This window comes from Neodiprion fabricii, chromosome 2 (genome assembly GCF_021155785.1).
Source record: "Neodiprion fabricii isolate iyNeoFabr1 chromosome 2, iyNeoFabr1.1, whole genome shotgun sequence".
Taxonomy (NCBI): Eukaryota; Metazoa; Arthropoda; class Insecta; order Hymenoptera; family Diprionidae; genus Neodiprion; species Neodiprion fabricii.
This window is the reverse complement of record NC_060240.1, coordinates 30,704,270-30,730,391: the sequence shown is the minus strand read 5'-3', so window position 1 is coordinate 30,730,391 and position 26,122 is coordinate 30,704,270. Positions and strand designations below refer to the sequence as shown.

At 40.1% G+C, this 26,122-nt stretch overlaps 3 protein-coding genes across 4 annotated transcripts; 2 read left to right on the top strand and 1 right to left on the bottom strand.

The window, feature by feature from the left end:
* Positions 1-407: 407 nt before the first annotated feature.
* Positions 408-3,398, bottom strand: LOC124175726 (geranylgeranyl transferase type-2 subunit alpha). 2 transcript variants are annotated; one of them, XM_046556171.1, is made up of 7 exons: positions 3,313-3,398; positions 2,929-3,039; positions 2,508-2,626; positions 2,216-2,403; positions 1,932-2,129; positions 1,250-1,852; positions 408-1,164 (listed from the first exon to the last, which is right to left on the bottom strand). In XM_046556171.1, exons 1-7 carry the CDS (start codon positions 3,313-3,315, stop codon positions 689-691), a joined length of 1,698 nt encoding a protein of 565 aa, XP_046412127.1. In that variant the 5' UTR covers positions 3,316-3,398; the 3' UTR covers positions 408-688. The 2 variants fall into 2 exon arrangements, with proteins under 2 accessions (XP_046412127.1, XP_046412128.1); XM_046556172.1 differs by lacking the exon at positions 2,929-3,039 and having other exon boundaries at positions 3,313-3,380.
* Positions 3,399-11,733: 8,335 nt separating this feature from the next.
* LOC124175623 lies at positions 11,734-12,659 on the top strand. The gene is made up of 2 exons (XM_046556022.1): positions 11,734-12,225; positions 12,363-12,659. The coding sequence occupies exons 1-2, from the start codon at positions 11,734-11,736 to the stop codon at positions 12,612-12,614; spliced, it is 744 nt and encodes a 247-aa protein (XP_046411978.1). The 3' UTR covers positions 12,615-12,659.
* Positions 12,660-15,425: 2,766 nt separating this feature from the next.
* On the top strand, positions 15,426-25,595 carry LOC124174766. The gene is made up of 5 exons (XM_046554229.1): positions 15,426-15,552; positions 21,982-22,084; positions 22,438-22,632; positions 24,187-24,392; positions 24,922-25,595. The coding sequence occupies exons 2-5, from the start codon at positions 21,991-21,993 to the stop codon at positions 25,078-25,080; spliced, it is 654 nt and encodes a 217-aa protein (XP_046410185.1). The 5' UTR covers positions 15,426-15,552; positions 21,982-21,990; the 3' UTR covers positions 25,081-25,595.
* Positions 25,596-26,122: the final 527 nt, after the last annotated feature.

Genomic DNA, 26,122 nt, shown 5'->3' with positions numbered 1-26,122 from the left:
TCCAATCCGTAATCCCAAAGAGTAAATATTGCGAAATAATATACAAATGTGCGGTTGAATGCAAAGGAATCATTTCTAGTCGCACTATAATCATTCTAAGGTAAGTTTCCTCTATATGTACCTATATTTTGACTTCCGGAACTCCGTAAGTATAATTCAAAGATTGCGAAACGAACTGCTTTATAAAAAATCAGACTTTCACGATTTTCTTCGGGATCACCCGTTTTCGGTAATATACTATTTCTTCGCGTTTTGAGTCTATTGGTTTTTTGGGACTGCAAATATTGGTTCCCAAAATATTGATTTATGATACAATGGAAAATGGCGAATTTTACACAAAAATTACCTGAATTATTTTAACTGTAGTGATGACATAAGATGAGGTGGAAATAATGATTAACATTATCTAGGAATGTGAATATTTATTCAAAACTGGTGTTGTGTGCTTCCGAACACATACCTAATTATACCATCCATCATTCATACAGTATTTACAGCACTGTACGGGACGAATGTCTGTGCGTACAACAGAATCAAATACGTAGCAACAAGCATGATTGAAGAATTTGCAAACACGATTAATATCAAATACAAAATTTCATTGCATATGCAAAATTTCGTTTGTTGCTTCTACGTCTTCATAGTTCATTAGACTCAGTATTTACAAAATGTATCAGAAGAATCAAACTCATGATGAAGAATCAATGTTTAAGCCTGGTTGACTAGTTAAAAACACTTTGAGTTCAGGTGAAATCATGGTCAACTGTGTGAGAATGTCAGTTGCATTAGAAACAGGATTGTCACGTATATCGAGCTCAGTCAAGTTATTTCGTTTGACTAAATCCAGTATCTCATCTAGACTAGACAACTTATTATCCCGCAATGACAAAAACCTGAGGGATTCCAACGTTGGGAATCGCTGCAGTGATTTTATACCGTTACTTGACAAAGACAGCTTCACACATGACTGCAAAGCGCAAAGTTTCTGTAGCGAATCACCCAATTGATTACCAGCTAGATTTATTTGCTCCATAAAGCTCATGTACCGCTCCATCCAAAGTGTCGTAAGATTCATACACGGTAGAACGATCTGAGAAATTTCACATTCGATCCCTTTGTCCGCGAAAATATGACGTATCATAAATTCTATTACGTATTTGCTTCCTGAAATGGTAACATAAGTTTTTATACCTTTGGAGTAGAAATAATCTGCATTGAATTACTATAATTCAGTAAAAGTGAAACTCACGCAAATCTTTGTAGTATTGAGATCGCTTTTTATCAATCCGAATTAAGGTATCCAAGTCGTTCAAAATAGTGGCATGATATTTAACAGCATCAATGTTCTTCATGAGAATTATACCTGTCAGCAGTGCCCATTTATTATCTGGTTCTATTTCTGCAAGTTGTTTGTAATTCTCTAACTGTGTACTCAAGTGTTTGACGTTGTGCTCCTGATTGCATGGCAATTCACTTTTATAAGCCCAAGCCTGATCATTCAAGGACCAGTTAAGCTGGTAATCAGCTCCATCGTGCAACACCTCAACGACACTATTCCTCTTCAAGTTTACCCCATTTTCAGGGAAAGTTGCAATCCACACAGAAGTGTAGTTTTTAGCATTACAAGATCTGAACTCTGTGTCGATCAAATTTTCGTCTACTTTGAGTTGTGTGTTACTCTTGTTCAATGACACTTCCTTATTAAAAGCAATGACTATTCTGGCTTCATTCATTCTTATTCCCCATACAGTTTTAGTTGATGTTGACCTGGTATTCAGAAGCCATCTCTGATAAAACCAGGCACTGGTATCATTTGGATCAGTGAAGGTGGCGTTCATTACAAGATCAAGTTCTGGAAACATAAAATATATGCTATGTTCATTAAGTGTATTTGAGTACATTGGAAATTATCAAGGTGCTGAAATATTCACCTTCAATGTGTTTATCCTCCCTAATAGGTAGCTCTCCGTTTTCATCCGGAAACATTTTTGGCAATATTAGACTACGATAGTGCCACGACGAGTAATTGGAGAAATTAGTTTCTATTTTCGTTGTCGAAAACTTGAACTCCTCATCCTCTGGTATGCCAGCCTTTTTTACAACGTACTGCCTGTAGTCCCAGCAGTGAACTGGAAGAGAAACAAATAAATAATTAAATGGAAAATATTTTTTAAATAATAACCCACTCATTTTTATGACTGTATTATAGACCCACAATTTCTCTCATCCAAATTCAAGCACTTCGCACACAGTGATAGTTCCGTTGCCCAGTCTGGTTCGGGTAAATGATCGTTCACCCAACATCTCTGATGCCATACGCTATAAGACTTTGGATTAGCCCGTAAGCAGTGCTCAGTTAATATTAATTCCTTCTTCAATTGTTCTACGTAATCTTCTTGACTCCTGAAAGATTAATCATGATGCAATATACTATTATTATTATTCATTTATTTATAACTATTTCTATAAAGACGTTGGTAGTCTTTCAAATTGGAAATAGAATTTACCATTTTATTCCACCAAAAGCTTCTCTGCGTACATTCCACAGAGTATAGATGTCAGGATTTTTCAGAACCATTTGCTCACTCATAAGGAATATTTCATCATCCCATATCCCTTCTTTTCTCTAATATAAGTAAATTTTGGATGAGTATTGTAAGAAATATTTATAGGATGCGAGTAGTAAAACGCATTCACTATCGAGTGGGCTGCTATTCTTCCTTGCCACTTTAAAAATCATTGGAAACAAATGCAAGCTGAGACGACCAGTGAAAAAAATTACAATACGAGAAGACTGATGTAAATTTGAATTCTCAACTCTTCACGGTTACAGATTAAATACTCTCTGGATGCTTGAAAACAAACCCAAAGCTTCAGGAAAAGGTGTGTTCACTTGAATGTAAGCAAGTGTGAAAAATATGATTAAACCTTTTTAAATATCAAGTCAATCCCAGCTCTGTACTGAACAACCTTCTTGGCCCTTTCTATTTTCTTCAATTCCTCCTGCTCTGCAGTAGTGCGGACTTTCACTCGACCATGCTGCAATTGAAAAATCCAAATAAATTCGATCTATGTTACGTTACTTAAACTGATTTGAACTTTTTTAATCTTTTGAGAACACAAACGATGTCCAGCAGATAACAATCGAGGAGCTACAATTTTATTCCTGTACTTCAAGTTTCAGGTTAGGCGGTCCTGGTATTGAACGATTTTTCTCCAGAGGGTTTATATGTTCAAGACATCAGGTTAGGCAAAGTGCTAGCAGGTCATACTTTCTACAATATTTTCTTAGTACTAATTAATGATTCTCACCATTATTGCTCCGGTCACACTCGACTCTCAAAGAAGGTTATGTCACAACTTTGAAAATCCTACCAGAGCCATCGATAGCTTGCGAGTGATTAGGCGCATGCGCTGTGTGAGTGATTTTGAGCCATAGACTTATATTCTGAGCGTGCGGCAGCCATTTTACAGGGCCACAACCAACTTTATGCGCGGGAGATTTAAAGATAAAAATTGTTTGTGAAATACGTGGCGTTGACTGAACAATATAAAGACGGATACCCCTGGGTAAATTTCTGTGACCAGTTTTCGGTGGGCAAGTGGGCCCAGGTGGGCCTGGAAGCGTAGGAGGGTTCTGCTCTATCGAATCTACCTAACGAGCTCGCACCGACATTCGTAGCCGTAGTAACCAAAGTAGTGTCGGTATGGAAGCTTGAGATTGAGTCTCTACAAAGTGAGTGCGTAAGACTACTTGACTGCGACTTAAAAATTTCGATCAGCTCGATCATCCCCATGAGAAGAAGCGTAACCGCGTCCAACGCCAACCACCCTAACAACCACCGAGCACCGCCAACCTTCGTCAACCACCTCCTCCCGCCGCCGAGTACCTTCGTCCTCCTCGTCGTCTTCGACCACCTCCGATCACTTTCAAGACCACTATACACCTCCCGACACCTCCCACCGCCTTCTACCATTTCCGAACACCTCCGACCACCCCCTAACACCCCCTACCGCCACCAACCTCCGCAGACCACTTCCGTCCTCTTCGACCCCCTGCTCATCCATGTATTCTATAACATTAATATTCATAATTATTCTAACAACATTTCATTTGCTCTCTCGATCTTGAATTTTCATAGGCATAGAATCGAAACGTTGTTTTAGCTGGTCGCAAGTGAAGCATCTGCGTTGGGTGGAGGAGCAGAATTGTTTTTCGAAAAGTATTCGGATGGAAACAAATTCCGAGTAACTGTAATACATCACGGATGCGCTAATTTTGAACGAGATGAAATGGATGCTTCGTATATGAGACAGTATTTAACGCTGCGCAGTGATTTAAAGACCTAGAAAGGCGATAGGGAGAGAAAGAACGACGCTTCTTAACACTTCGAGTGTATTTTAACACAAATTTGAAAGATACGAGCGAAATTTTTCATCATCCAACTGTCGCAGAACGGCAGCGTTATCAGCCGAGTCGTTCACTGAAGAATATATCTTCAGTCAACGGCTGACCATCGAAGAGCCTGGCCGCTTGAGTCTGGAATCGGCAGGAGAGCTGAAGTGTGTATTTCTTGTATGAAACGTGCAAACTAAAAGCATTATACATCATATCATATCATCATACATCGTACACCATGCATCATACATCGTACATCATACATCATACATCATCATACATAGTATTAAAGGTCGGAACCAAAGTTCGGATGTCGGATGTTCAGAAAGTGACGTCACCAATTCAAAATCAGCTAGCCGAATTCCTCAGTCGGGAAACAACCGCGCAGTAGAGCGGACGTATGAGAGTCGCGCTCCGCAAATTTCGAGTACCGGGTTCTCAACCTCTCGGATCCCGCGCTGCGGGTCCGCTACGTATTTCGAGTACCGGGTTCTCAACCTCCCGAAACACGACTTTCAGGACACGCGCTCCGTAGTTTTTGCGCTCAAGGTCCACTACCTGCAGGAACTCGACTTCCAGAACAAGCGCTCCGTAGTTTTGGCTGTCCAGGTACTTGACCTGATGACTTTTGACCTCCGGGAGTAATTTTGCGTAGTTTCGGCTGTACAGGTTCGTGACCTCGTGACTTTTGACCAAGCACTGTGTAGCTTCTGCGCGGGTCCGCTACGCGGTGAAACTCGACTTCCAGGATAAGCGCTCCGTGGTTCCTCGTTCACGTTTACAATAAATTATTTCAATTCGTTTTTCGCGCAAGCCGAAATTCAGTAGCTGTCAGCCCGCTAATAAAATGTCTCGACTTCCAGGATAAGCGCTCCGTGGTTCCTCGTTCATGTTTACAATAAATTATTTCAATTCGTTTTTCGCGCAACCCCAAATTCGGTAGCTGTCAGTGCGCTAATAAAATTTCTCGACTTCCAGGATAAGCGCTCCGTGGTTCCTCGTTCACGTTTACAATAAATTATTTCAATTCGTTTTTCGCGCAACCCCAAATTCGGTAGCTGTCAGTGCGCTAATAAAATTTCTCGACTTCCAGGATAAGCGCTCCGTGGTTCCTGGTTCATGTTTACAATAAATTATTTCAATTCGTTTTTCGCGCAAGCCCAAATTCGGTAGCTGTCAGTGCGCTAATAAAATTTCTCGACTTCCAGGATAAGCGCTCCGTGGTTCCTCGTTCACGTTTACAATAAATTATTTCAATTCGTTTTTCGCGCAACCCCAAATTCGGTAGCTGTCAGTCCGTTAATAAAATTTCTCGACTTCCAGGATAAGCGCTTCGTGGTTCTTCGTTCATGTTTACAATAAATTATTTCAATTCGTTTTTCGCGCAACCCCAAATTCGGTAGCTGTCGGTCCGCTAATAAAATTTCTCGACTTCCAGGATAAGCCCTTCGTGGTTCCTCGTTCATGTTTACAATAAATTATTTCAATTCGTTTTTCGCGCAAAACCCAAATTCAGTAGCTGTCAGCCCGCTAATAAAATTTCTCGACTTCCAGGATAAGCGCTCCGTGGTTCCTCGTTCACGTTTACAATAAATTATTTCAATTCGTTTTTCGCGCAACCCCAAATTCGGTAGCTGTCAGTGCGCTAATAAAATTTCTCGACTTCCAGGATAAGCGCTCCGTGGTTCCTCGTTCACGTTTACAATAAATTATTTTAATTCGTTTTTCGCGCAACCCCAAATTCGGTAGCTGTCAGTCCGCTAATAAAATTTCTCGACTTCCAGGATAAGCGCTCCGTGGTTCCTCGTTCATGTTTACAATAAATTATTTCAATTCGTTTTTCGCGCAAGCCCAAATTCGGTAGCTGTCAGTACGCTAATAAGATTTCTATAACTTTATAATCTTCTCATAATCTTTTTGGTAAAATATGTCGATAAAAAAATTATATTAAACCTTACACATTATTTTTGATTTGTTCTCATGCTGAAAATATTTTTTACTATTCAAGGTATAACCTGAGGTGGTTGAAGGTGGTCGGAGGTGGACGAGGAGGAGGACGAGGAGGACGAGGATTTGTGCTGGGTGAGTAAAACACTTTTATAATATTTGATGGTAATTGTAATTATATTTCATCTGAAATATTACAAACTTGTCAAGTTTACAATAAATTATTTCAATTCATCTTTCGTGCAAGCACATATTCAGTAGCTATAAATAATCTTGTACAATTCATTATATTATCAATTAGTTAATTAATATTCTTATAATATTTAATGGCAATTGTAATTATATTTCATCTGAAATATTACAAACTTGTCACGTTTACAATAAATTATTTCAATTCATCTTTCGTGCAAGCACATATTCAGTAGCTATGAATAATCTTGTACAATTTATTATATTATTAATTAATTAATTAATTACATTAATCCTTACACAATATTTTTGATGTGTTCCTATACTTAAAATATTCATTACTATTACAGGTATAACCCGAGGTGGCCGGAGGTGGACGAGGAGGAGGACGAGCTGGACGAGGAGGAGGACCAGGTGGACGAGGAGGAAGACGAGGTGGACGAGGAAGAGGCGGGGTGGGTCGTGGGAGAGGACCTCTCCTCTCCCCAGAGGAGGGGAGGGGGAGGGGCGGGGAAGGGGGAGAGGTGGGCGGGTAGGGGGAAGGGAAGGGAAGGGCTGGGGAGGGGGAGGGGGAATGGGGGAGGGGAGGGGAGGCGGAGGGGGGAAGGGGGAGGAGAGGGGGAGGACGGGAGGGAGGGAGGGAGGGCGGGCGGGCGGGAGGGTGGGAGGGAGGGAGGGGGCTCGAGCGGGAGGGAGGGGGGTGTTTTGCTCTATTCACTCTAACGGGCTCGCATTGACATTCGTCCTCTACTCCCTCCCTCCCGCCCTCCCTCCCACCCGCCCACCCTCCCGCCCGCCCGCCCGCCCTCCCTCCCTCCCTCCCTCCCGTCCTCCCCCTCCCCTCCCCTCCCCCCTCCCCCCTCCTCCCCCTTCCCCCTCCGCCTCCCCTCCCCCATTCCCCCTCCCCCTCCCCAGCCCTTCCCTTCCCTTCCCCCTACCCGCCCACCTCTCCCCCTTCCCCGCCCCTCCCCCTCCCCGCCTCTGGGGAGAGGAGAGGTCCTCTCCCACGACCCACCCCGCCTCTTCCTCGTCCACCTCGTCTTCCTCCTCGTCCACCTGGTCCTCCTCCTCGTCCAGCTCGTCCTCCTCCTCGTCCACCTCCGGCCACCTCGGGTTATACCTGGAATAGTAATGAATATTTTAAGTATAGGAACACATCAAAAATATTGTGTAAGGATTAATGTAATTAATTAATTAATTAATAATATAATAAATTGTATAAGATTATTCATAGCTACTGAATATGTGCTTGCACGAAAGATGAATTGAAATAATTTATTGTAAACGTGACAAGTTTGTAATATTTCAGATGAAATATAATTACAATTGCCATTAAATATTATAAGAATATTAATTAACTAATTGATAATATAATGAATTGTACAAGATTATTTATAGCTACTGAATATGTGCTTGCACGAAAGATGAATTGAAATAATTTATTGTAAACTTGACAAGTTTGTAATATTTCAGATGAAATATAATTACAATTACCATCAAATATTATAAAAGTGTTTTACTCACCCAGCACAAATCCTCGTCCTCCTCGTCCTCCTCCTCGTCCACCTCCGACCACCTTCAACCACCTCAGGTTATACCTTGAATAGTAAAAAATATTTTCAGCATGAGAACAAATCAAAAATAATGTGTAAGGTTTAATATAATTTTTTTATCGACATATTTTACCAAAAAGATTATGAGAAGATTATAAAGTTATAGAAATTTTATTAGCGTACTGACAGCTACCGAATTTGGGCTTGCGCGAAAAACGAATTGAAATAATTTATTGTAAACATGAACGAGGAACCACGGAGCGCTTATCCTGGAAGTCGAGAAATTTTATTAGCGCACTGACAGCTACCGAATTTGGGGTTGCGCGAAAAACGAATTGAAATAATTTATTGTAAACATGAACGAGGAACCATGGATCGCTTATCCTGGAAGTCGAGAAATTTTATTAGCGGACCGACAGCTACCGAATTTGGGGTTGCGCGAAAAACGAATTAAAATAATTTATTGTAAACGTGAACGAGGAACCACGAAGGGCTTATCCTGGAAGTCGAGAAATTTTATTAGCGGACCGACAGCTACCGAATTTGGGGTTGCGCGAAAAACGAATTGAAATAATTTATTGTAAACATGAACGAGGAACCACGAAGGGCTTATCCTGGAAGTCGAGAAATTTTATTAGCGGGCTGACAGTTACTGAATTTGGGCTTGCGCGAAAAACGAATTGAAATAATTTATTGTAAACATGAACCAGGAATCACGGAGCGCTTATCCTGGAAGTCGAGAAATTTTATTAGCGGACTGACAGCTACCGAATTTGGGGTTGCGCGAAAAACGAATTGAAATAATTTATTGTAAACATGAACCAGGAACCACGGAGCGCTTATCCTGGAAGTCGAGAAATTTTATTAGCGGGCTGACAGTTACTGAATTTGGGCTTGTGCGAAAAACGAATTGAAATAATTTATTGTAAACATGAACCAGGAATCACGGAGCGCTTATCCTGGAAGTCGAGAAATTTTATTAGCGGACTGACAGCTACCGAATTTGGGGTTGCGCGAAAAACGAATTGAAATAATTTATTGTAAACATGAACGAGGAACCACGGAGCGCTTATCCTGGAAGTCGAGTTTCACCGCGTAGCGGACCCGCGCAGAAGCTACACAGTGCTTGGTCAAAAGTCACGAGGTCACGAACCTGTACAGCCGAAACTACGCAAAATTACTCCCGGAGGTCAAAAGTCATCAGGTCAAGTACCTGGACAGCCAAAACTACGGAGCGCTTGTTCTGGAAGTCGAGTTCCTGCAGGTAGTGGACCTTGAGCGCAAAAACTACGGAGCGCGTGTCCTGAAAGTCGTGTTTCGGGAGGTTGAGAACCCGGTACTCGAAATACGTAGCGGACCCGCAGCGCGGGATCCGAGAGGTTGAGAACCCGGTACTCGAAATTTGCGGAGCGCGACTCTCATACGTCCGCTCTACTGCGCGGTTGTTTCCCGACTGAGGAATTCGGCTAGCTGATTTTGAATTGGTGACGTCACTTTCTGAACATCCGACATCCGAACTTTGGTTCCGACCTTTAATACTATGTATGATGATGTATGATGTATGATGTACGATGTATGATGCATGGTGTACGATGTATGATGATATGATATGATGTATAATGCTTTCAGTTTGCACGTTTCATACAAGAAATACACACTTCAGCTCTCCTGCCGATTCCAGACTCAAGCGGCCAGGCTCTTCGATGGTCAGCCGTTGACTGAAGATATATTCTTCAGTGAACGACTCGGCTGATAACGCTGCCGTTCTGCGACAGTTGGATGATGAAAAATTTCGCTCGTATCTTTCAAATTTGTGTTAAAATACACTCGAAGTGTTAAGAAGCGTCGTTCCTTCTCTCCCTATCGCCTTTCTAGGTCTTTAAATCACTGCGCAGCGTTAAATACTGTCTCATATACGAAGCATCCATTTCATCTCGTTCAAAATTAGCGCATCCGTGATGTATTACAGTTACTCGGAATTTGTTTCCATCCGAATACTTTTCGAAAAACAATTCTGCTCCTCCACCCAACGCAGATACTTCACTTGCGACCAGCTAAAACAACGTTTCGATTCTATGCCTATGAAAATTCAAGATCGAGAGAGCAAATAAAAAGTTGTTGGAATAATTATGAATACTAATGTTATGGAATACATCGAGCGCGCGTCGAATAGAATCCCATTTCGAAACGAATAATTCTTCTCTTTTCATATCATAGCTAATCTAGTAATATAGGTAAATAGGATGGTTGGAGGTGTTCGGAAATGGTAGGACATTTCAAAAGTTAAAGTCGACGATGATCCGGTGCATCAATTTTGTCGTTACAGATTTTCTTTTCCCATGAGGCATAGAGTATTCAACAACGATAATGCAGTCCTTAAAATTCATCATTCATCTCTGTCTGGAAAGCTAATTCGCAAGGCGTGGTATTCTATTCTATTTGCATTATTAGAAAAATACCCGTACTCTACATACACTGTTTCTAATCTTTTCCTACATTTGGTTTAATCCCCATGCTTCCACAGCACGATTAGTCGGAAATGTTTTTGATTATCCATAATAAAATAAAAGAAGTAACAAAGCTTAAATTTATTGTTAAAGCTCTAATGAATACATCAAACTGCGGTCGAATCAATTCATTTATTATTTGCACATGACCTCTGTATATTTGATAAATTATTCCTAAATACAACGAAACATACGTATTTATAATGAAATATCATGCAATGGGCTGTGTAAACTATAAACTATAATTTCTATCGAATAGCTGCTTTTATGTCAACAGGGCTTTGAGACTCAGTTCAGTTCGTCCTCCTCCTCGTCCACCTCCGACCACCTCCAACAGTCGCCAACCACCTCGAACAACCACCGATAACCACCTCGGGTTGTACCTGGAATAGCAATAAATATTTTCAGTATAAGAACACATCAAAGACATTACGTAAGGATTCATATAATCACCGGTTTTGTTTTTTGTCTGTAACTTTTGATGCGTTGATCGCAGCGTATTGGGACTGCCCCCAATCGATTTCTCTCGCGAAATTACATCGGAATAGTGCATGAAGGAATTGGTTCCAGCACTTTTCAAAATCGCGAAAATTTTCGCCAAGAATACAAAGGGGTTAACCTTCCTTTTTTTTTTACCAAAAAATTTTTCGTCTCAGAATTGATTCGTATGACTCTTTCCCGACCAATTGGACCCCCAGGAACTCAGAAAACGCAGCAAAAAGAGCGTGGGATCAACAGAAAAGAAGTAACGAAGGAAAAAGCCCCTGCTGAAAAATGTCTTTTCCTTATCGTCGTAAGGATCCCTATTTTATCCTCTATGTGTATCAAACTCATAATCACAACAACTAAGGCAACTACGAATACTGATTAAGACAAATTTAGTGGAACCTTTATCAAAAATCTCACATATTGTTAAACAGTATGCAAGCATATACAGTATTTTAAACACTCCACATATACATCATTTTCATGAAAACTAACTTTGTCAGCTTACCGAATCGTTGCTTCCAATTAAGGATTGCCATCACAACGAAATGTGCAGCCGTATTATATCAAACAAACATACAGCAACACGTGTTTTAAAGTTGTGCTGACATCCACCATATCAATTGTATCGACCAAACAACCGTGTAGCACGATGGAGGAACCTGAGAGAAAGTCGATGCTGCATTTCGTCGAGAGCAACAGAACCTCGGATATCTGCAGACTGATTTATTGCGCTAAAACGAACGAATCGAGTGACCATGTATTAAAAGCGTTCAGTCTCGCCGCCAAGGAATATTCCTCCGAAGCAGTGACCGGATTGCTGTTAGTATATCCCCAATACCTCGTGCACTTGATCGAAGCACCGGAAGAAGAGATTTTCCAACTGTGTAGATACTTGTTCGTCAAATGTTCGCCCTTTACGGGCCGCACGAAATGCTTTCCTGCTCAAGTTGAAGCGGGTGGTAGATTTTTCAATAAATGGTACGGGAGAAAGGCTTCGGAATATAATTTTACTCAAGAGAAGCAGCCTCCAAACGACAACCTCGAAGACAATTTCGAAATCGCTTCTACAACGTACAAAAGGACGCTACTTAATTTGTACCAGTTTTATCGCGAGCTCAGACTACTGAGCGACAAGAATCACGTAATATCATTGAGTTTTTATTTTGAAAAATAAATGGAAATATAATGTGATTAAATCAACAGCGTTTTATGTACCTACGTTGATCATATAGAATTTGCAGCTGATTGTACGTTAATGTTGTGATTGTCTATTGCCAGAAACTGATGGTGGAGCGATTGGAATCCCTTAACGAAGACGGTCATCGACTACTTGCATGCAGTGCAACGATGGAATTTATCTTGAATAGTCGTTGGGGTCAGAGTGTGCAGGAATTGACTGACCATTTTTTGAATCCGGTGTCTGTCGATCCTAACACAGCTTGGCCAGTTCCAAAGATAACTTTACCACGAGTTGATTTTCAGAAAATTGACGGAATGAAAGACGAGTTGAAAAGGAGCAGTACTTCATAATGTCTAATGTGAGTAATAGCAAAAAAAAAGTGTATCATGTTGATTGCAAGCTTCTACGTGTCATTGAACGAATAAATTCAATCAAATACATGCAGCTTTGTTTCTTTTCATTCCTGCAGGTCATATCAACAATGTCCTTGCGAAGGACTTTGAAATTTAAAAAAAAAAATGGTAACTTTTAATTCAGTAATCAAATGTGCACATCATTTATACGTTGACGCAGCGTATTGCCATGTCAAGATTATCAAAATCTCTAGACTGAATGCGGAAAAAGTTCAGTTATTGCTATAGTCTTTGTCAAATAACCAGCGTTAGTAATATTCAAGTATACGATTTTTGTTTAGAAACAAACGAAGATTCTGTATGTATATGATTTTCTTGAACTCGATTCTGTATCATCGGCAATGGCAATACCATGTTGAAAGCACCGTTTCTCGTCTCCAGTTTTCAATCTGACTTTTTTCTGGAAGCCATTACATCCCAAAAAAAAAATTATGACATTGTACATATTTCGACTCCCGGATTATAAATTACAATATCTTACCAAACACTGTTGCGCTAGCCAGAAGAAGAGGCTATTTCAGAAAGTGCAAGACGAGCAGGCTATATTTTGTGAAACGTGTGAAGGACAGGACATCGCTCAAAATGAGGAAAGAACGATCTATTTCGCATTTGATTACCATAATTCTTGTCACTGATACTGTGGGTAATATACTTAGGCGAAGTAGCTCGTTCTCCACGCTTCCGCGTATTAGACCATTTTTCACAATTTTACGTAATTAAAAGTCTCTTTCTCCTGACTAGTAGTTCGCATCTTCAGATATACGGTAACCTTGTATTTATTTAATCATACAAGATCATGAGTTATAAAATTTGTAGTAATTTTACTGCAAGTTCGAAAAAAAAGTTCGTTGAAGACAATTTACACTATTTTATCCTTATCTATAACTAGCTTGACAATAATACTCTCAGGTGACTGTCTTCATTTTCTAGTACAGACAATACCGTTAGGCTACTGCCTGGCAATCTGCACTGTTGCAAATCTCAGCGAGTATTAAGCTGCGCGTTCAGGTCTCAGTTAAAAGGTGCTGTCAACCGAAACCGGATTTAAAATCAATAGCAAGTAGTTGCCGAGGATGAGTAAAATTATCAACAACTTGGCGGCTCTTCTATCGATATAAAGAGCTCAAAGTTAAGTCATTGCAAAGTATCACACCAACAGTATTGAAAGTAGAAAACAGTATTTCGATAGAGATATCTTTAATGTTAGAATGCGCTGTACGATGATACGCAATAAAACTTGGTTTCAATATATTGCGTGTACGGTGATTTGAAATTGTAGAGATTGCGAAGTTGCTGTAAAATCGCGGTTAAATATTGCTTGTTAATGATGGCGATTCTTCTATGAATTATTTTAAGATACACATAATAACAACCTGAGAAAGTTAAAGTGAAAGGTCTGCGATGAAGATGGTAGCTCCGCGTAGTTATCTTGCGAACCCGGTGCACTAAGCCGTGATGCTTTACATTACAGAACCCAATACTTTAGGTAGTAACGAAATAAGTATCAGCGGCTTCCTACGATCGTGGCATAAAATAATACATGCAAGTGTAACCAATTGCGGAAGGTGAAATTTCCACAGAATTTCGGTATAATAATTTATGGACGGTTAAAAATATTCTGCAAACCTAAATGGCGGATCTCGAATGTGTATATGTAGATACGCATGGTACGACGGTGTGAATAACTCATCGAATCTTATACTATTCGATGTTCAAGCAGAGGTGAAATGAAAAACGAAGTATAATTCCGACAATTAGAGGTATATCAACGGTGAAACCGTTTCTGTGTTGCTGATATTTATTTCTCGACCACGTGGTGTTTTTTCCATAACAATAATTAGAAGTCTGGATTTATAGACTTTGAAAATTGAGACTGGCCAAAGAAAATTCTTTGAAATCTTGCTCAGGTTGTTGTTTTCTGTTTTCTAAGTTCAAACTCACTACCTAAATAGCACTGTCTACACTTCCACTGCTTGTCTACACTGTAGATAATTTCTGGAGAAGATTATCTTGGTTTTCTTTTCTTCTACTGTACAGTAGAGGTATCTTTCTCCAAAAAAGTTAAGACGCTCATACCAAACGTGTTTGAAGTTTACTCTCATCGTCAATATGCTGTGAATAGAATAAATTAGCGAAACTGAAGTAGTGAGAAATGCCTCCAGGATTAAATATCCAAAGAAAGACAAATTCAGGGCGAAACGGGGGTGGGATTACTCACCAATGATACGTGCACCAATGAAATCTATCAATTTTCTGTAGAATCCAACCGAAATCCTTTTACGTGCCCTCGCATACACATTCGAGGCCATATTGCATTGCAGGGATGTCAATGTGAGAAGGATTGCAAAATTGCAAGTATAGTTTATCCGCCAGTGAGAGGAGATGAAGCGAATACCAGACCGTTCCTGCGGCGATGATGAGACTCCGACTGTCTGGTAGGGGTTTTGAGAAGGCAAGGCATCCCCCTCTGAGGAGCAAGTCATTGCCCGGAATATGCGGACTTATTCGAGGTGGGAATACAGCATCGACTGTGAGCGATCGAACGGAGGGTCTTCTTCACGGGGTATAAAAGCCGTGATGAGACCCCCGCGAAGAACGTGGTGTGCAGGGCATGTCTACCACTGTAAAGAAAGAAAGGAATTAAAGAAAGACACACGGGTTCGAAAGACTTGAACAAGTCGCATCACGGGGAGCAGGTAACTGAATAGGAGTACAAGGTGGTGGGAGTTATTTGGGTTACTCGTCGCAGTCGCGAATGTGGGCCGCGTATATACTAGCCTCGCGTTGTCTACAGCGTCAGTTAGTTTCGTCTCTTATTCTTCGTTCGCGCGACCAGAAGTATATCTCCCGTCTTTAACAAAATCGGCTGAAAAAGGTAAGCGATTTTTAACGATAATACGTGGTTAGAATATCTGCAAACTTGTCAACTCTCAAGGAGAACATTTTTTTTTGTTTTTTTTTTTTTTTTATTTTGTACTTTCTTTATTTTTTAAAGTAATAAATCGAATTTCACCGTCGGTCGATTCTTTTCATACACCTGTCGCGAAACGAAAGAGAATTAAGAGTCCGCGAATTGCCGCTCGCCTTTGTAGAGTGTCTGAGAAATTGACACTGGTATAGTATATAAACATACGGGATTTTAGCAACGAATGCGACAAAAAATGTATGCTCAATACATTTTGTCACATCTTAATTTTTTTTGATACTAAGAAAGTTGAAGATTAATCACTACCTTTTAGTTACTTAATCAAATCTGTCGTGAATTAAGTATAAGTAGCATTCATTCGAACACCTTGAACAATTAGCCTGCGGTACAAACATTGATGAGGCGACTAAGCGACTAATAGATCAATTAGATGAAAGTTTGAGTGAAGGATGAGTTAATGATTTGACGATTTAATTTGACAGTAATAGTTTAAGTTCGTTGATTGAGTCGAACATCAGCTGATAATGTTTGTATCTCCACGTCAGTCACTGTCATGTTCAACTTTTATTTACATCTATCATACGGCCGGTGTTGAGGGGGATATGGAGTGATTTTCGACGGTGAGATTACATCTTGTACCAACGTAACTCTGATCCCCATATATTGAACGTTAGCGGTTAGTCCGGCTATGCGGCATCTCTGGCGAGTTGGCGAGTAAAGAGTGCCGCGGCCATGTAACGGGTTTGCTGAGCTATACCTGGACGCCTGCACGGACTTCTTTGCGGCATGTCTGAAATGGTATTGTCTGGAAGAGCGCGGAGAGACATTTTCAAGCGTACTCCGTGAAAATTGGCACACTTTTTATCATTCTAATTCAAGCCGTTTCACGTCTGACGCGATTCCAAAATACGAGATGAATTGAGGGAAATTGACAAGAGAAAAGTTCAGTTTTCAATATTTTTTTATAAGGTATAGTCACGAATTTTAACCATGTCTTTGAGCAGGAGTTCGTTCATTAGAATTTATACGCGTATAGTAATGTCAAGGAATAAAAAACAGATCGAATTCCGAGGCTTGCCTGAAGAATGTTGAAAAAAAAAAAGAAAAAACAGAATTAAATAGGGACAAGAATCTCATGTAGGCATGGAGAGTAGAGGATGGTCAAAAGTGGCTTCTGCATAACGGTAAGTGATTTAAAATTCAACTTTTTTAGGCTACGCCCTCAGGCAATGATAAGTAGGTATACTCGCCATGCAAGGAAGATGAAATCTCAATTTGTCACACCGTGGAGGAGAAAACGACACGCTCACAAATAATATATTCTCCCAATTTGGTACGGTTATTTTCTATAGCGCATAACGAAGCCTCGGCTCAATCAGAGATTCTAGCTCGATCGGCGTTGGCCAATCGTCAAATTATGCTAGATTCTTTCATGAAAATCGTTCGTGATTGCAAGACAGTAGAATGAAATTTTCAATCATTTGCATTTCGACTTCCGTTTCCGGTACGTCACGTGCCACGATTTTCACTTGTTATACTCACTCGCAGCGTCGCGACGACGCTCTGACGGAATAATAAATTTCCAACGCTAAAAGTAGACTTGCTGCAAAGTCTACAGCTGTTACCTTACCAGGGTTGAAGAAAAATAAGAACTGAAAGAAATTACTCGACAATCTGCGTCGTGACGCAATGAATATTTTCGTCGCCGACTTTCTACGTGCAATGAAATTACTGCTTATACGCCCGAGCATCGCGTAGCGAATTATTCATTAATTATTTTAATTGAAGCTTGATTAAACGCGGAAAGTTACATCTTCGCTCATTACACAGCGGGCACTGTACCTGAGAGAAGATCACCATTTTCTGTTCCCAGTGAGCGAATTGTAATACTGCATCCAGAAAAACTTCAATAACTATGTATATCTGTGATAAGGGGAAAAAAGGATTATTGGTGCTTTAAATATTTATATTAAACTCTCATGACTTGATAATATTATTTTAACATTCTTTTACATTGTATATTCATAAAACTGGCTGAGTTGCAATTGTCAATTCGGTTTCACTGATAAACTCCGAATTCTCCAACCAATTGACTTTAAATTTGAACTAACTAAGTTTTAAAACAGACAATTAAGTTTATTTTGAATACAAGTTCTTGGATTAAAATGAAAGTTTTACTTCAAACAAAGTAACACTGTTTCGTCATTTTCCCATGTCTTCAGCTACGCGTTGCTCACATCGTGATAATCACAAGGTGATTAATGTTTCTTTGTTTCTTGGTCTTTTTTGTTTTTTGTGTATTTGGAAAGTCTCGATTTCAAGTATAGTCACGTTTTCCATTTTACTATATGCACAGTAACTTATGCAAGACATGGCAGATTAAATTTCAAGTACATGGTACGATCTAAGGAAACGATGAACCTTTACTGAAATAACAGACTACAATGCTCGTGACCCATAGAATGACGAATGTTTCCTGAAATTAGGCTACTTTTACCGTATTTCACAGAACGACATAAAGTATAGCTGTTTAAATGACGAAACCGACAAGTAATATGGACAATGAAAGAAAAAGAATAAAAAGGAAACGCCTGAAACGGTCCATACGAAGAAGTCACGGAGGATATGCCGGTGAATGGGTCAGGCCAAGGCACAGTTCTTTTCGCGGAGTTGGTTCAGTTCGTTACTCAGAATATAACCGGGCCGCGACACTGAGGGATTGAAGTGTGAAATGGAAGAGCGCAAGGTGGAAATCACGGTGTGAGAGAAACTCCGTGGTTAAACAATTTTCAGACGCACCGGGCCATTAAAGTTTAATAAAATTAACAACCGGTCAAAGCGAGGAGGCGAGTCTATGCTTATTGCCGAAAGAACTGCCAATAATTACATACATCCACACGATCGCACGGATAGAAAAGTGGCTATCGATGATAGCTGCGAAACGAAACTCCGCAGATGGTGAATTACAACGCCTCTGGCGAAAGGCCGATCAGTGACTGGCCCGTGCCGAATTCACCTGCGAAACGATCAGGTCTCAGAATAATTCGGGACATTTGATATACCTCGCTGTGATCTGGGCCAGAGAAATATTTACTGCAGACCGGTGGGCAGACCGGAGATACACGCATGCGAGTGTAGATACACATATACGTGGGACGAACGTGCGAATTCAACCGGTACATCATGACTCGACGACGGATTCCAATGTCCCCGGTCCCAGGAAGGAAATTTATTGGCCTTCCGACTGTTGACGAACCTTGCAGTCGGACTCATACTTACTCGGCATCCTTCGTTTTCTTTTTGAGGAATTAAAAGTTGCATTGGAGCGGAAATTGTTTGCCACCGGTTCTGAGGTGGCGTAGTAAATTGGCTGTTCTCATTTCTACGGTTCAAATAGTGATCGAGAGAATATTATTCTACGCGTCGTTTTCATTATTTAACTGTTTTCTTTTTTATTTTATTTATTTTTTTTTTTACACTTCATCAACTAAACACGCGTGAAAGCTAAACTTGAAAACGAGTTTCTTGTTAGCTCTCTGTATTATAAAATCACTTGAACTTGACATTTACTGATTCATAAATATGCATGTACATTCATATTTCGGATAATCATCATATCGGTTATGACCACAAGTTCCAAATGGATCATCGTATCGACAACACCATAAGATTTGTTTCTTGAACAAGGAAAAAAAGGATATCAGACAGAAGAGGTGTTCGAGTGTTGAGTAAATCTTCAAAATTCTTCAAAAATGTAATTGAAATGGAATTATCCGTCGATTGACGAGACAGCTGTTCTGCTCTGGTAATTACTAGAAATCACCAATATAACTGGAAAGAAATATTGAAAATTAGCTGATTCGCGTTCTTGATTAACGAATAATGCTTTTCCAGTAGCGAATGACTGGACGGTGTTTAATATTCGCGACGGCATTGTTATCCTTTTTCTTATAAGCCACTTGGTAAATCTTGTGACCCGGTGCCCTTGTAAGTCCGTTAACAGTCGGGAATACCGTAACCTGAGTTGGCTAGCGTCGCGGTATTCCGGTAGATGATGTGAATTCGCACAAGTTGTTACACAAATATAAAATGTAAAGAGGCAACTGCAGTATTTATTTACTCTAGTTCAATGCTATCAGTGGATTCAGCAAATATCAGTCACAAAAAAAGATTTTCCACTGTCTACTAACCGATTACACCTGATTTACACAATTCAAGAGACCCTTTTAATTTCATCTACTTTTCTATCTTTATAATAAATTTAATGCGAATTTTACTTAATCCAGTTTCTAGTTTTGTCATTCGTCGCGCGGGGATTAAAAAAAAGGTTTTCTAAAAAAAAATTTGCGTTGACATTTGATGATATGGAATGAGATTCGATTAAATCGAATAACATATTTTTAGGCGAAACTTTACGTTCCTAGTTATTGAGGATGCGGCAATTGTGTGTCGCGGTAATTAGATGTTTAAATACACTTTATACGCTTATCAATTGGCTAAGATTCCCTACGTGAAAGTTGGTCAGAGTCTCTCACGACTCGACTGATCCCATTCACCAGGATGATTCTGACGATGGAATATCATTGCACAAAATCATCTAGAAAACAACTGCTTCTAATGATCTTTCACCAGTGCCGAAATAGCTACTGGAAAAGAAAAAAAACGTTATAAATACATCCGTTATCAATCAAACTCACGGTTGAGTGAAGATGAACAAATGCTGACACAGAAAAGAGGGCTACGCGGGATTCTATCAAAATCTATTAAGGTCACAAGTCTGAAACGTTCTCTATCAAAATGCAGACAAAAATTAGGTTCGAATCGTAGAGTAATAATTAATAGCGCTCTCTCTCTCTCGCCCTGTCCGGCGGTGAAACTTGAAACTGTTCGTAATTTATATAAACTGATTCCATGTGTCCATTTTTCCAATTCAATACATTTTAAGAAACCGGAATTCTCGGCCTACGTTAAATTATCAATTAACGATTAGGCGATAATTATCGTGACCTGCACTGTAGAAAGTGAAACATTAATTTTCGAAAGTTCGTCACTTCCAATACATCCAGGTTGCCCGTTGTGAATAACCCGTATGGCTATCGCCCAGCTGTAGCACCCGTATATTCGACCTGTAAAACGTACCGCCAATTGATTCACATGCTCGACTTGTTCGCGTGTAAATATATTCCAAGGAGAGAGAGTTTGTACTCGTCATTCGCTATCGCTCGAGGTGTCTTGAACCCCAGGATAGAGTCAGCAATCGGTGACCTTTCCCGTGTGGATTTCTTTATCTTTCTCTTCTACTTTTTCCTACTTTCCATCAGTTATTAACACGCAGTATCGTGTGATTTAACGAAAACCTGATTACACGATGCATATCTACACCGTTTGAATATGTGTTTCACTAACTTCACGGTGTCTTCAGTGCAGTTTTTTTTTAAAGACTTTTGTAAACGTCAAGCTGCACTTGAAGCACCAAAAGTTTCTTCAACATCACAATTTTATACAATGTCACGCATAAATAGCGATTAGAGTGCACGTAGTGAATAACATTTAATAAGTATGTACGTTCAGCCTTGACGCAGAAATTGTTGCCGAGCCATCCCGTCTCCTATTATTATTACAGTTACATCATTATCGTTATTTTTAATTTAATACAAATGACGAGATGCCTATGATGCAAATTGTCCATACTTGTCATGCAGCATCTCGAAGGCTCGTTGATGAGATGAAATCTGTGGCAAGGACGCACCAGCTGTCTGGTATTAGCCTTCAGGCTGTAGATGAGATCCTTGAAAGCATCAAAATTGTTCTCTAATCGCGTAGAGGAGGCTCGTAATTAATTAAGATCAAGGAGTCTGTTAGATCCGCATGTATTATTTCGTCTAGGTCAAACACTTCAGCCATAAAAGTGACTTCGCTTATTTAGGACGTTTCGAATTCTTAGTCTGCAACACGGCGACTCACGTCAGCCATAAAACTTGCGCCGAGGTTGTAACGTAAGAAAGAAGCATCTGATACGGCGTACTTTGTATTACCTAAGAACACACGAGCGAGTACTTTGTTGCGCAAGGAGTGAATTACGTACAATATCCAGTCGGTTCAAAGCCCCTCCATAATCGTCCACGCTTCGTACTTACCCTGAAATGCACAATCGTTTGCACAATCATTTTCACCGCATCGCTATATCCTCGACTTCACGCGAGAGTAAGACTGTGCTATTTTTTCTTCAACCGTGTACCTACGACGGAAACACCGAGTGTAAAGTGCTAGGCGATAAACTTGAGTAAATTTATAGTCAGACGTCCGACAACTCACGGTCTGCTTCTACTGTCCTCACTTGTCTACTCGTTTAATTTTCGTCATTTCGTCTGTTTCCAGGCTGCCAAAATGTACAGGGCGTTCTACCTACTGTTTTTTATGCTCGTAGCAGTGACGGCCCAGCGTCGCCTGGCTCTGCCTGATCCAAGAAGCTGCGCTAATCGTGAGTATGCACAGACCCCCATACGTAGGGCGTAGATCAACTTGTCATTGCGTCCACGTTCTTGTCTCTCATACGTGCGAGGCTTTCTACCTAAACTGGGTCACTTCTTCCCTCGTGGGCATAAATTTTTATAAAACTATAAAGTCCGTCGTGGGGTTTGGAGAGTATACTACGTATTATATCGGCGGGGATTCGATTCTGAAATCATCGGTGCTTCTCACAAAGAATTTCGATTGGTCACTGATTCAAATTTAATGCAGAAGGTTGTATTCAAAACGTATGTAATTCAATTGATGTCTAGCGAAAAAGCTGTAACTGGGAACGTGGAAAACAACTTCTAATTCTAATTTCAGGCGTTCGTCACTCGACGTACCGAGATGCGAGAAACGTTGCCCATTCGTACTTCTTCAGTTGGGAACACGCGCCGACCAGAGGATTGGAAGTGGATTGGTTGGACGCGAGGAACATCTGCAGACGTCATTGCATGGACGCCGTATCCCTAGAGACTCCGCAGGAGAATGAATTCATTAAGCAAAGAATCGCGAGAGGTAAGAGTGCCTAAAGTCGCAGTGTAAGTTGGTTCACGGAGCAATGCACCGCGGGCATGTTACATTGAGAATTGAGAGCAGATGATTGTACGGCAGTCAGCCCAGCTTTCACTCGATTGCACCTTCACCTATCTGCATGTCTGAGTTGAAACCATAATTGAGAGTGAAGGAAAGGAGGAACTATAAATAATAAAAAAAAACCGCATGCGAAAGGATTACATATATCACGGAGTTTTTTTTCATTTCGTAGCGCGGTATTTAGATACTCGAACAATTAATAACCTGGCAAGGCCACGATATAATTGTCGTATAATTATCAAGTCTAATGGTTAGAAAATCGGCGATTATTCACTGAGCATCTAATTGATGGGTAAAAGTGAGCAATGAGGGATCGAATAGGAACAGACACGTAGAGTTATGCAGCTAAAATTTCGCGCGCGAATATTATCACACCAAGAATTGTAATTCGATCGATGATAAACGACTATTAGGCGAATGATCGGTCAGTTAGCCATTTCGCAATTTCAGGCGCACCTGCGGCACGTAAACTGAAATGCAATACCGAGGGGCAGTAACACGAACATTACGTAAGCAAATCATCCTGGACGCGGCTACTTGCACTGCCGCTGTGCAGATGTAAGCATTAACGGTTTCGTAACGCTGAGACGACTCGTGAAAACTTGCCGCTCAAGTTTCTGCATCCACGTTTATACGTAACATATATTCGAGAAAGTAAAAGAACCCCTGGAGAATCTTAATAAGAATTTTAGTAATTAATCACGGGATGAATGAAGGAAGTAATTACGTATCGAGCGTCAGGTTGAAACTCGAAAGTATCAAGATGTAAAAGTCAAGTGTATGTGCGTGCAATAATTTCATGTAATTAATCAGGCTCCTTGTCTATACATGAATCTCGAGAGTAGGTTCCGAAAATTGATGTTTATGCTCGTAAAAAGTAAGAGAATCTTGACTAATATGATAAATATTCATCTAAAATTGTGGACAGCGAAGTATGTACCTATTCGTGTGCCCAAATTGGCTAAGAATTTTTTTCACCTTTTCCTCGGTATTTTACAATTTTTAGAAAACTGGACTCACGGCAGTAAAGGCTGGAGTATTTAATGACAAAAGTGTCGAAAGTTCTGTGAATTGTTGTCAATTCAGCAATTTTAATAATTACGAAATTACTACGTACCTCGAAAAATTACCTCTAGGCAATTTCTCCAGCCTCGTAGAAAAGTCTAATATACGCATACGTAAAGTATTGCGTGCGAGTGCGCGGTCAAGCGATTATTGCATTACACATCCGAGCACCTTCGTACCGCGGTAATGAAACTGTTTAAAAATTGACGCATCACGCAAACGAACGCAGTTTCTATACCGATAATCTTGTATGGATAAACTTAGACGAATGAAAAATTCTTGGAGAGGTTTAACGTACTCCGAATGCGCAAAACCCTCATCGGTTTCACTTGCAGCGACGATAACTGCGTCATTCGGCTTCTAATTCTAGTTAAGCTTAACTACATTTTACTAACCCTGTTTGAAATCTAGGAAACATCAAGTACATCTGGACCTCTGGCCGCAAATGCAACTTCAACGGCTGCAACAGGGCCGACCTGCAGCCCCAGAACATAAACGGATGGTTCTGGTCCGGTTCCGGAGCTAAAATCGGTCCCACCACTAAACGAGACTCCGGTGACTGGAGCGCGACCGGAGGATACGGACAAGCTCAGCCCGACAACCGCGAAGCCGCACAGGTATCTTCGAACTGATATTAACATGTGATGCGATTGATTGGTTCAAGCGTGAATCACAGCAGCAATGCATGATATGGCAACGCGTACGCGTAACTTCTACGAGCTGATTTCTCGGTGCGTGCGCTTCCGTCTGTGGTGAAACCACAACTGAACTATTCTTACAGTCTTCTCGTTTGGTTCGAAACAGCGTTTGCCGAACGGCGAGTTTTGACAGTTGAATTCAAACGGAAATAATATCGCAAGCGAGCCAAAGGCGGCTATGTTGATTTTATGTTGGCCTTTGAATTAGCTTGGCTTTTGTTTTCGGCTACTTGTCACGAGGCTTGGCCTATTTTAACGGTGATCTTTTCGATTTTTCGCAATACGTGTGAATATAGAGAACTAATTTTGCATGACATATACGGTATCCCTTTTTTTTTCTTATTTGTTTTTTTTTTTTCTTTTGTAATCCATTCGTGTCTTGTATGCTTGGGTTCTAGAATGATTGACAAATGTGAGTGCTTGAATTAACGATTGTAATTAATTTCAGGGTAACGACGAGTCCTGTTTGTCGATTTTGAACAATTTCTACAACGACGGTATCAAGTGGCACGACGTTGCCTGCCACCATTTGAAACCCTTCGTTTGCGAGGACAGCGACGAGCTCCTGAACTTCGTAGCGTCCCGTAATCCGGGAATTCGCTTATAAAATGGAAATTCCCGAATCTCAACGAATTTATAACCGTTAAGGAATAAGTGTTTCGAGAGTTGGAAATATGTCCCTTGACCAATTGGACGATACAATTCCAATTTAGACCTGAACAGATTGCCCAAAATTACTCACCTAAATTATTATTATTATTATCATTATATCGTAATCCTTTTTTTTTTTAATAGTAATTATTTATGTATCACTAACCGTGCTATATGTGTCCTTATATACATACTTTTAATTATACATATATTACGCAAGCCAGCTGATCGTAGGTAATTAGACTCGTTTTCATTTCTGTACGTACAGTATTTAAACCATGTAATTTCCGTACATGGTCAATATTATATGTTTAGGATTAGTTGACACATCACTGCTGATTATTTTTATCACTATCATTATGGTATTACTGTTTAGATCCATAGCGTAGCTACTTTTCTACCGATCAGTTATTGTAAACATATAAAATTTTGTATCTTTCTTAGAAAAATAAATACCACTGTATTTCTGTACACCATCGTCAATTTCGCAACTAGCTTATCCCGATCCTTTTAAAGAAATTCGAACTTTTCTTACAAATATTTTAACGGAACATTGCATATAGCTGCAAAAATCTTGAAGAAATTGCTTTTCGGATTTATGACCGAGGTCTGTGTTATTAACATTACGTGTATATATCATTAAACTCCATCACTCCATTCTTTAGAAACGTCGGTGTGAGACTCATTAGAAAATCATTACCGACTATACTTTTCCTTTAATGTTTTCTTATTCTTTCTCTCTCTGTCTAATCATATCTTATTTTTTCCCGTTTATATCTCACTTAATTCTTCACAGTTTGCGTACCACGATATTACTAAGGTATACCTATAGGTGTAACACTTTCGAACTAACGAAGTATATATTTAATTCGAGTACGACAAGCTTCGCGAGTTGCAAGTAGATTATGAAATTGTTGGAAGCACATTATAGCGGGGATAATAATTACGCACGTAATCACGAGAAATTTCACTCGCAATTATTTCATATTTTACACAGT

What these genes read in the sequence shown, in the direction of transcription:
- LOC124175726 (XM_046556171.1), bottom strand. An exon ending in GCTTTTGGTGGAATAAAATG is followed by an intron (nt 2,404 to 2,507) that starts GTAAATTCTATT and finishes TTAATCTTTCAG; the next exon opens with GAGTCAAGAAGATTACGTAG. An exon ending in GGAGGATAAACACATTGAAG is followed by an intron (nt 1,853 to 1,931) that starts GTGAATATTTCA and finishes TTATGTTTCCAG; the next exon opens with AACTTGATCTTGTAATGAAC.
- LOC124175623 (XM_046556022.1), top strand. Translation starts at nt 11,734, where the DNA reads ATGGAGGAACCTGAGAGAAAGTCGATGCTGCATTTCGTCGAGAGCAAC. An exon ending in TACTGAGCGACAAGAATCAC is followed by an intron (nt 12,226 to 12,362) that starts GTAATATCATTG and finishes GTCTATTGCCAG; the next exon opens with AAACTGATGGTGGAGCGATT.
- LOC124174766 (XM_046554229.1), top strand. Translation starts at nt 21,991, where the DNA reads ATGTACAGGGCGTTCTACCTACTGTTTTTTATGCTCGTAGCAGTGACG. An exon ending in TCCAAGAAGCTGCGCTAATC is followed by an intron (nt 22,085 to 22,437) that starts GTGAGTATGCAC and finishes TTCTAATTTCAG; the next exon opens with GCGTTCGTCACTCGACGTAC. An exon ending in TAAGCAAAGAATCGCGAGAG is followed by an intron (nt 22,633 to 24,186) that starts GTAAGAGTGCCT and finishes TTTGAAATCTAG; the next exon opens with GAAACATCAAGTACATCTGG.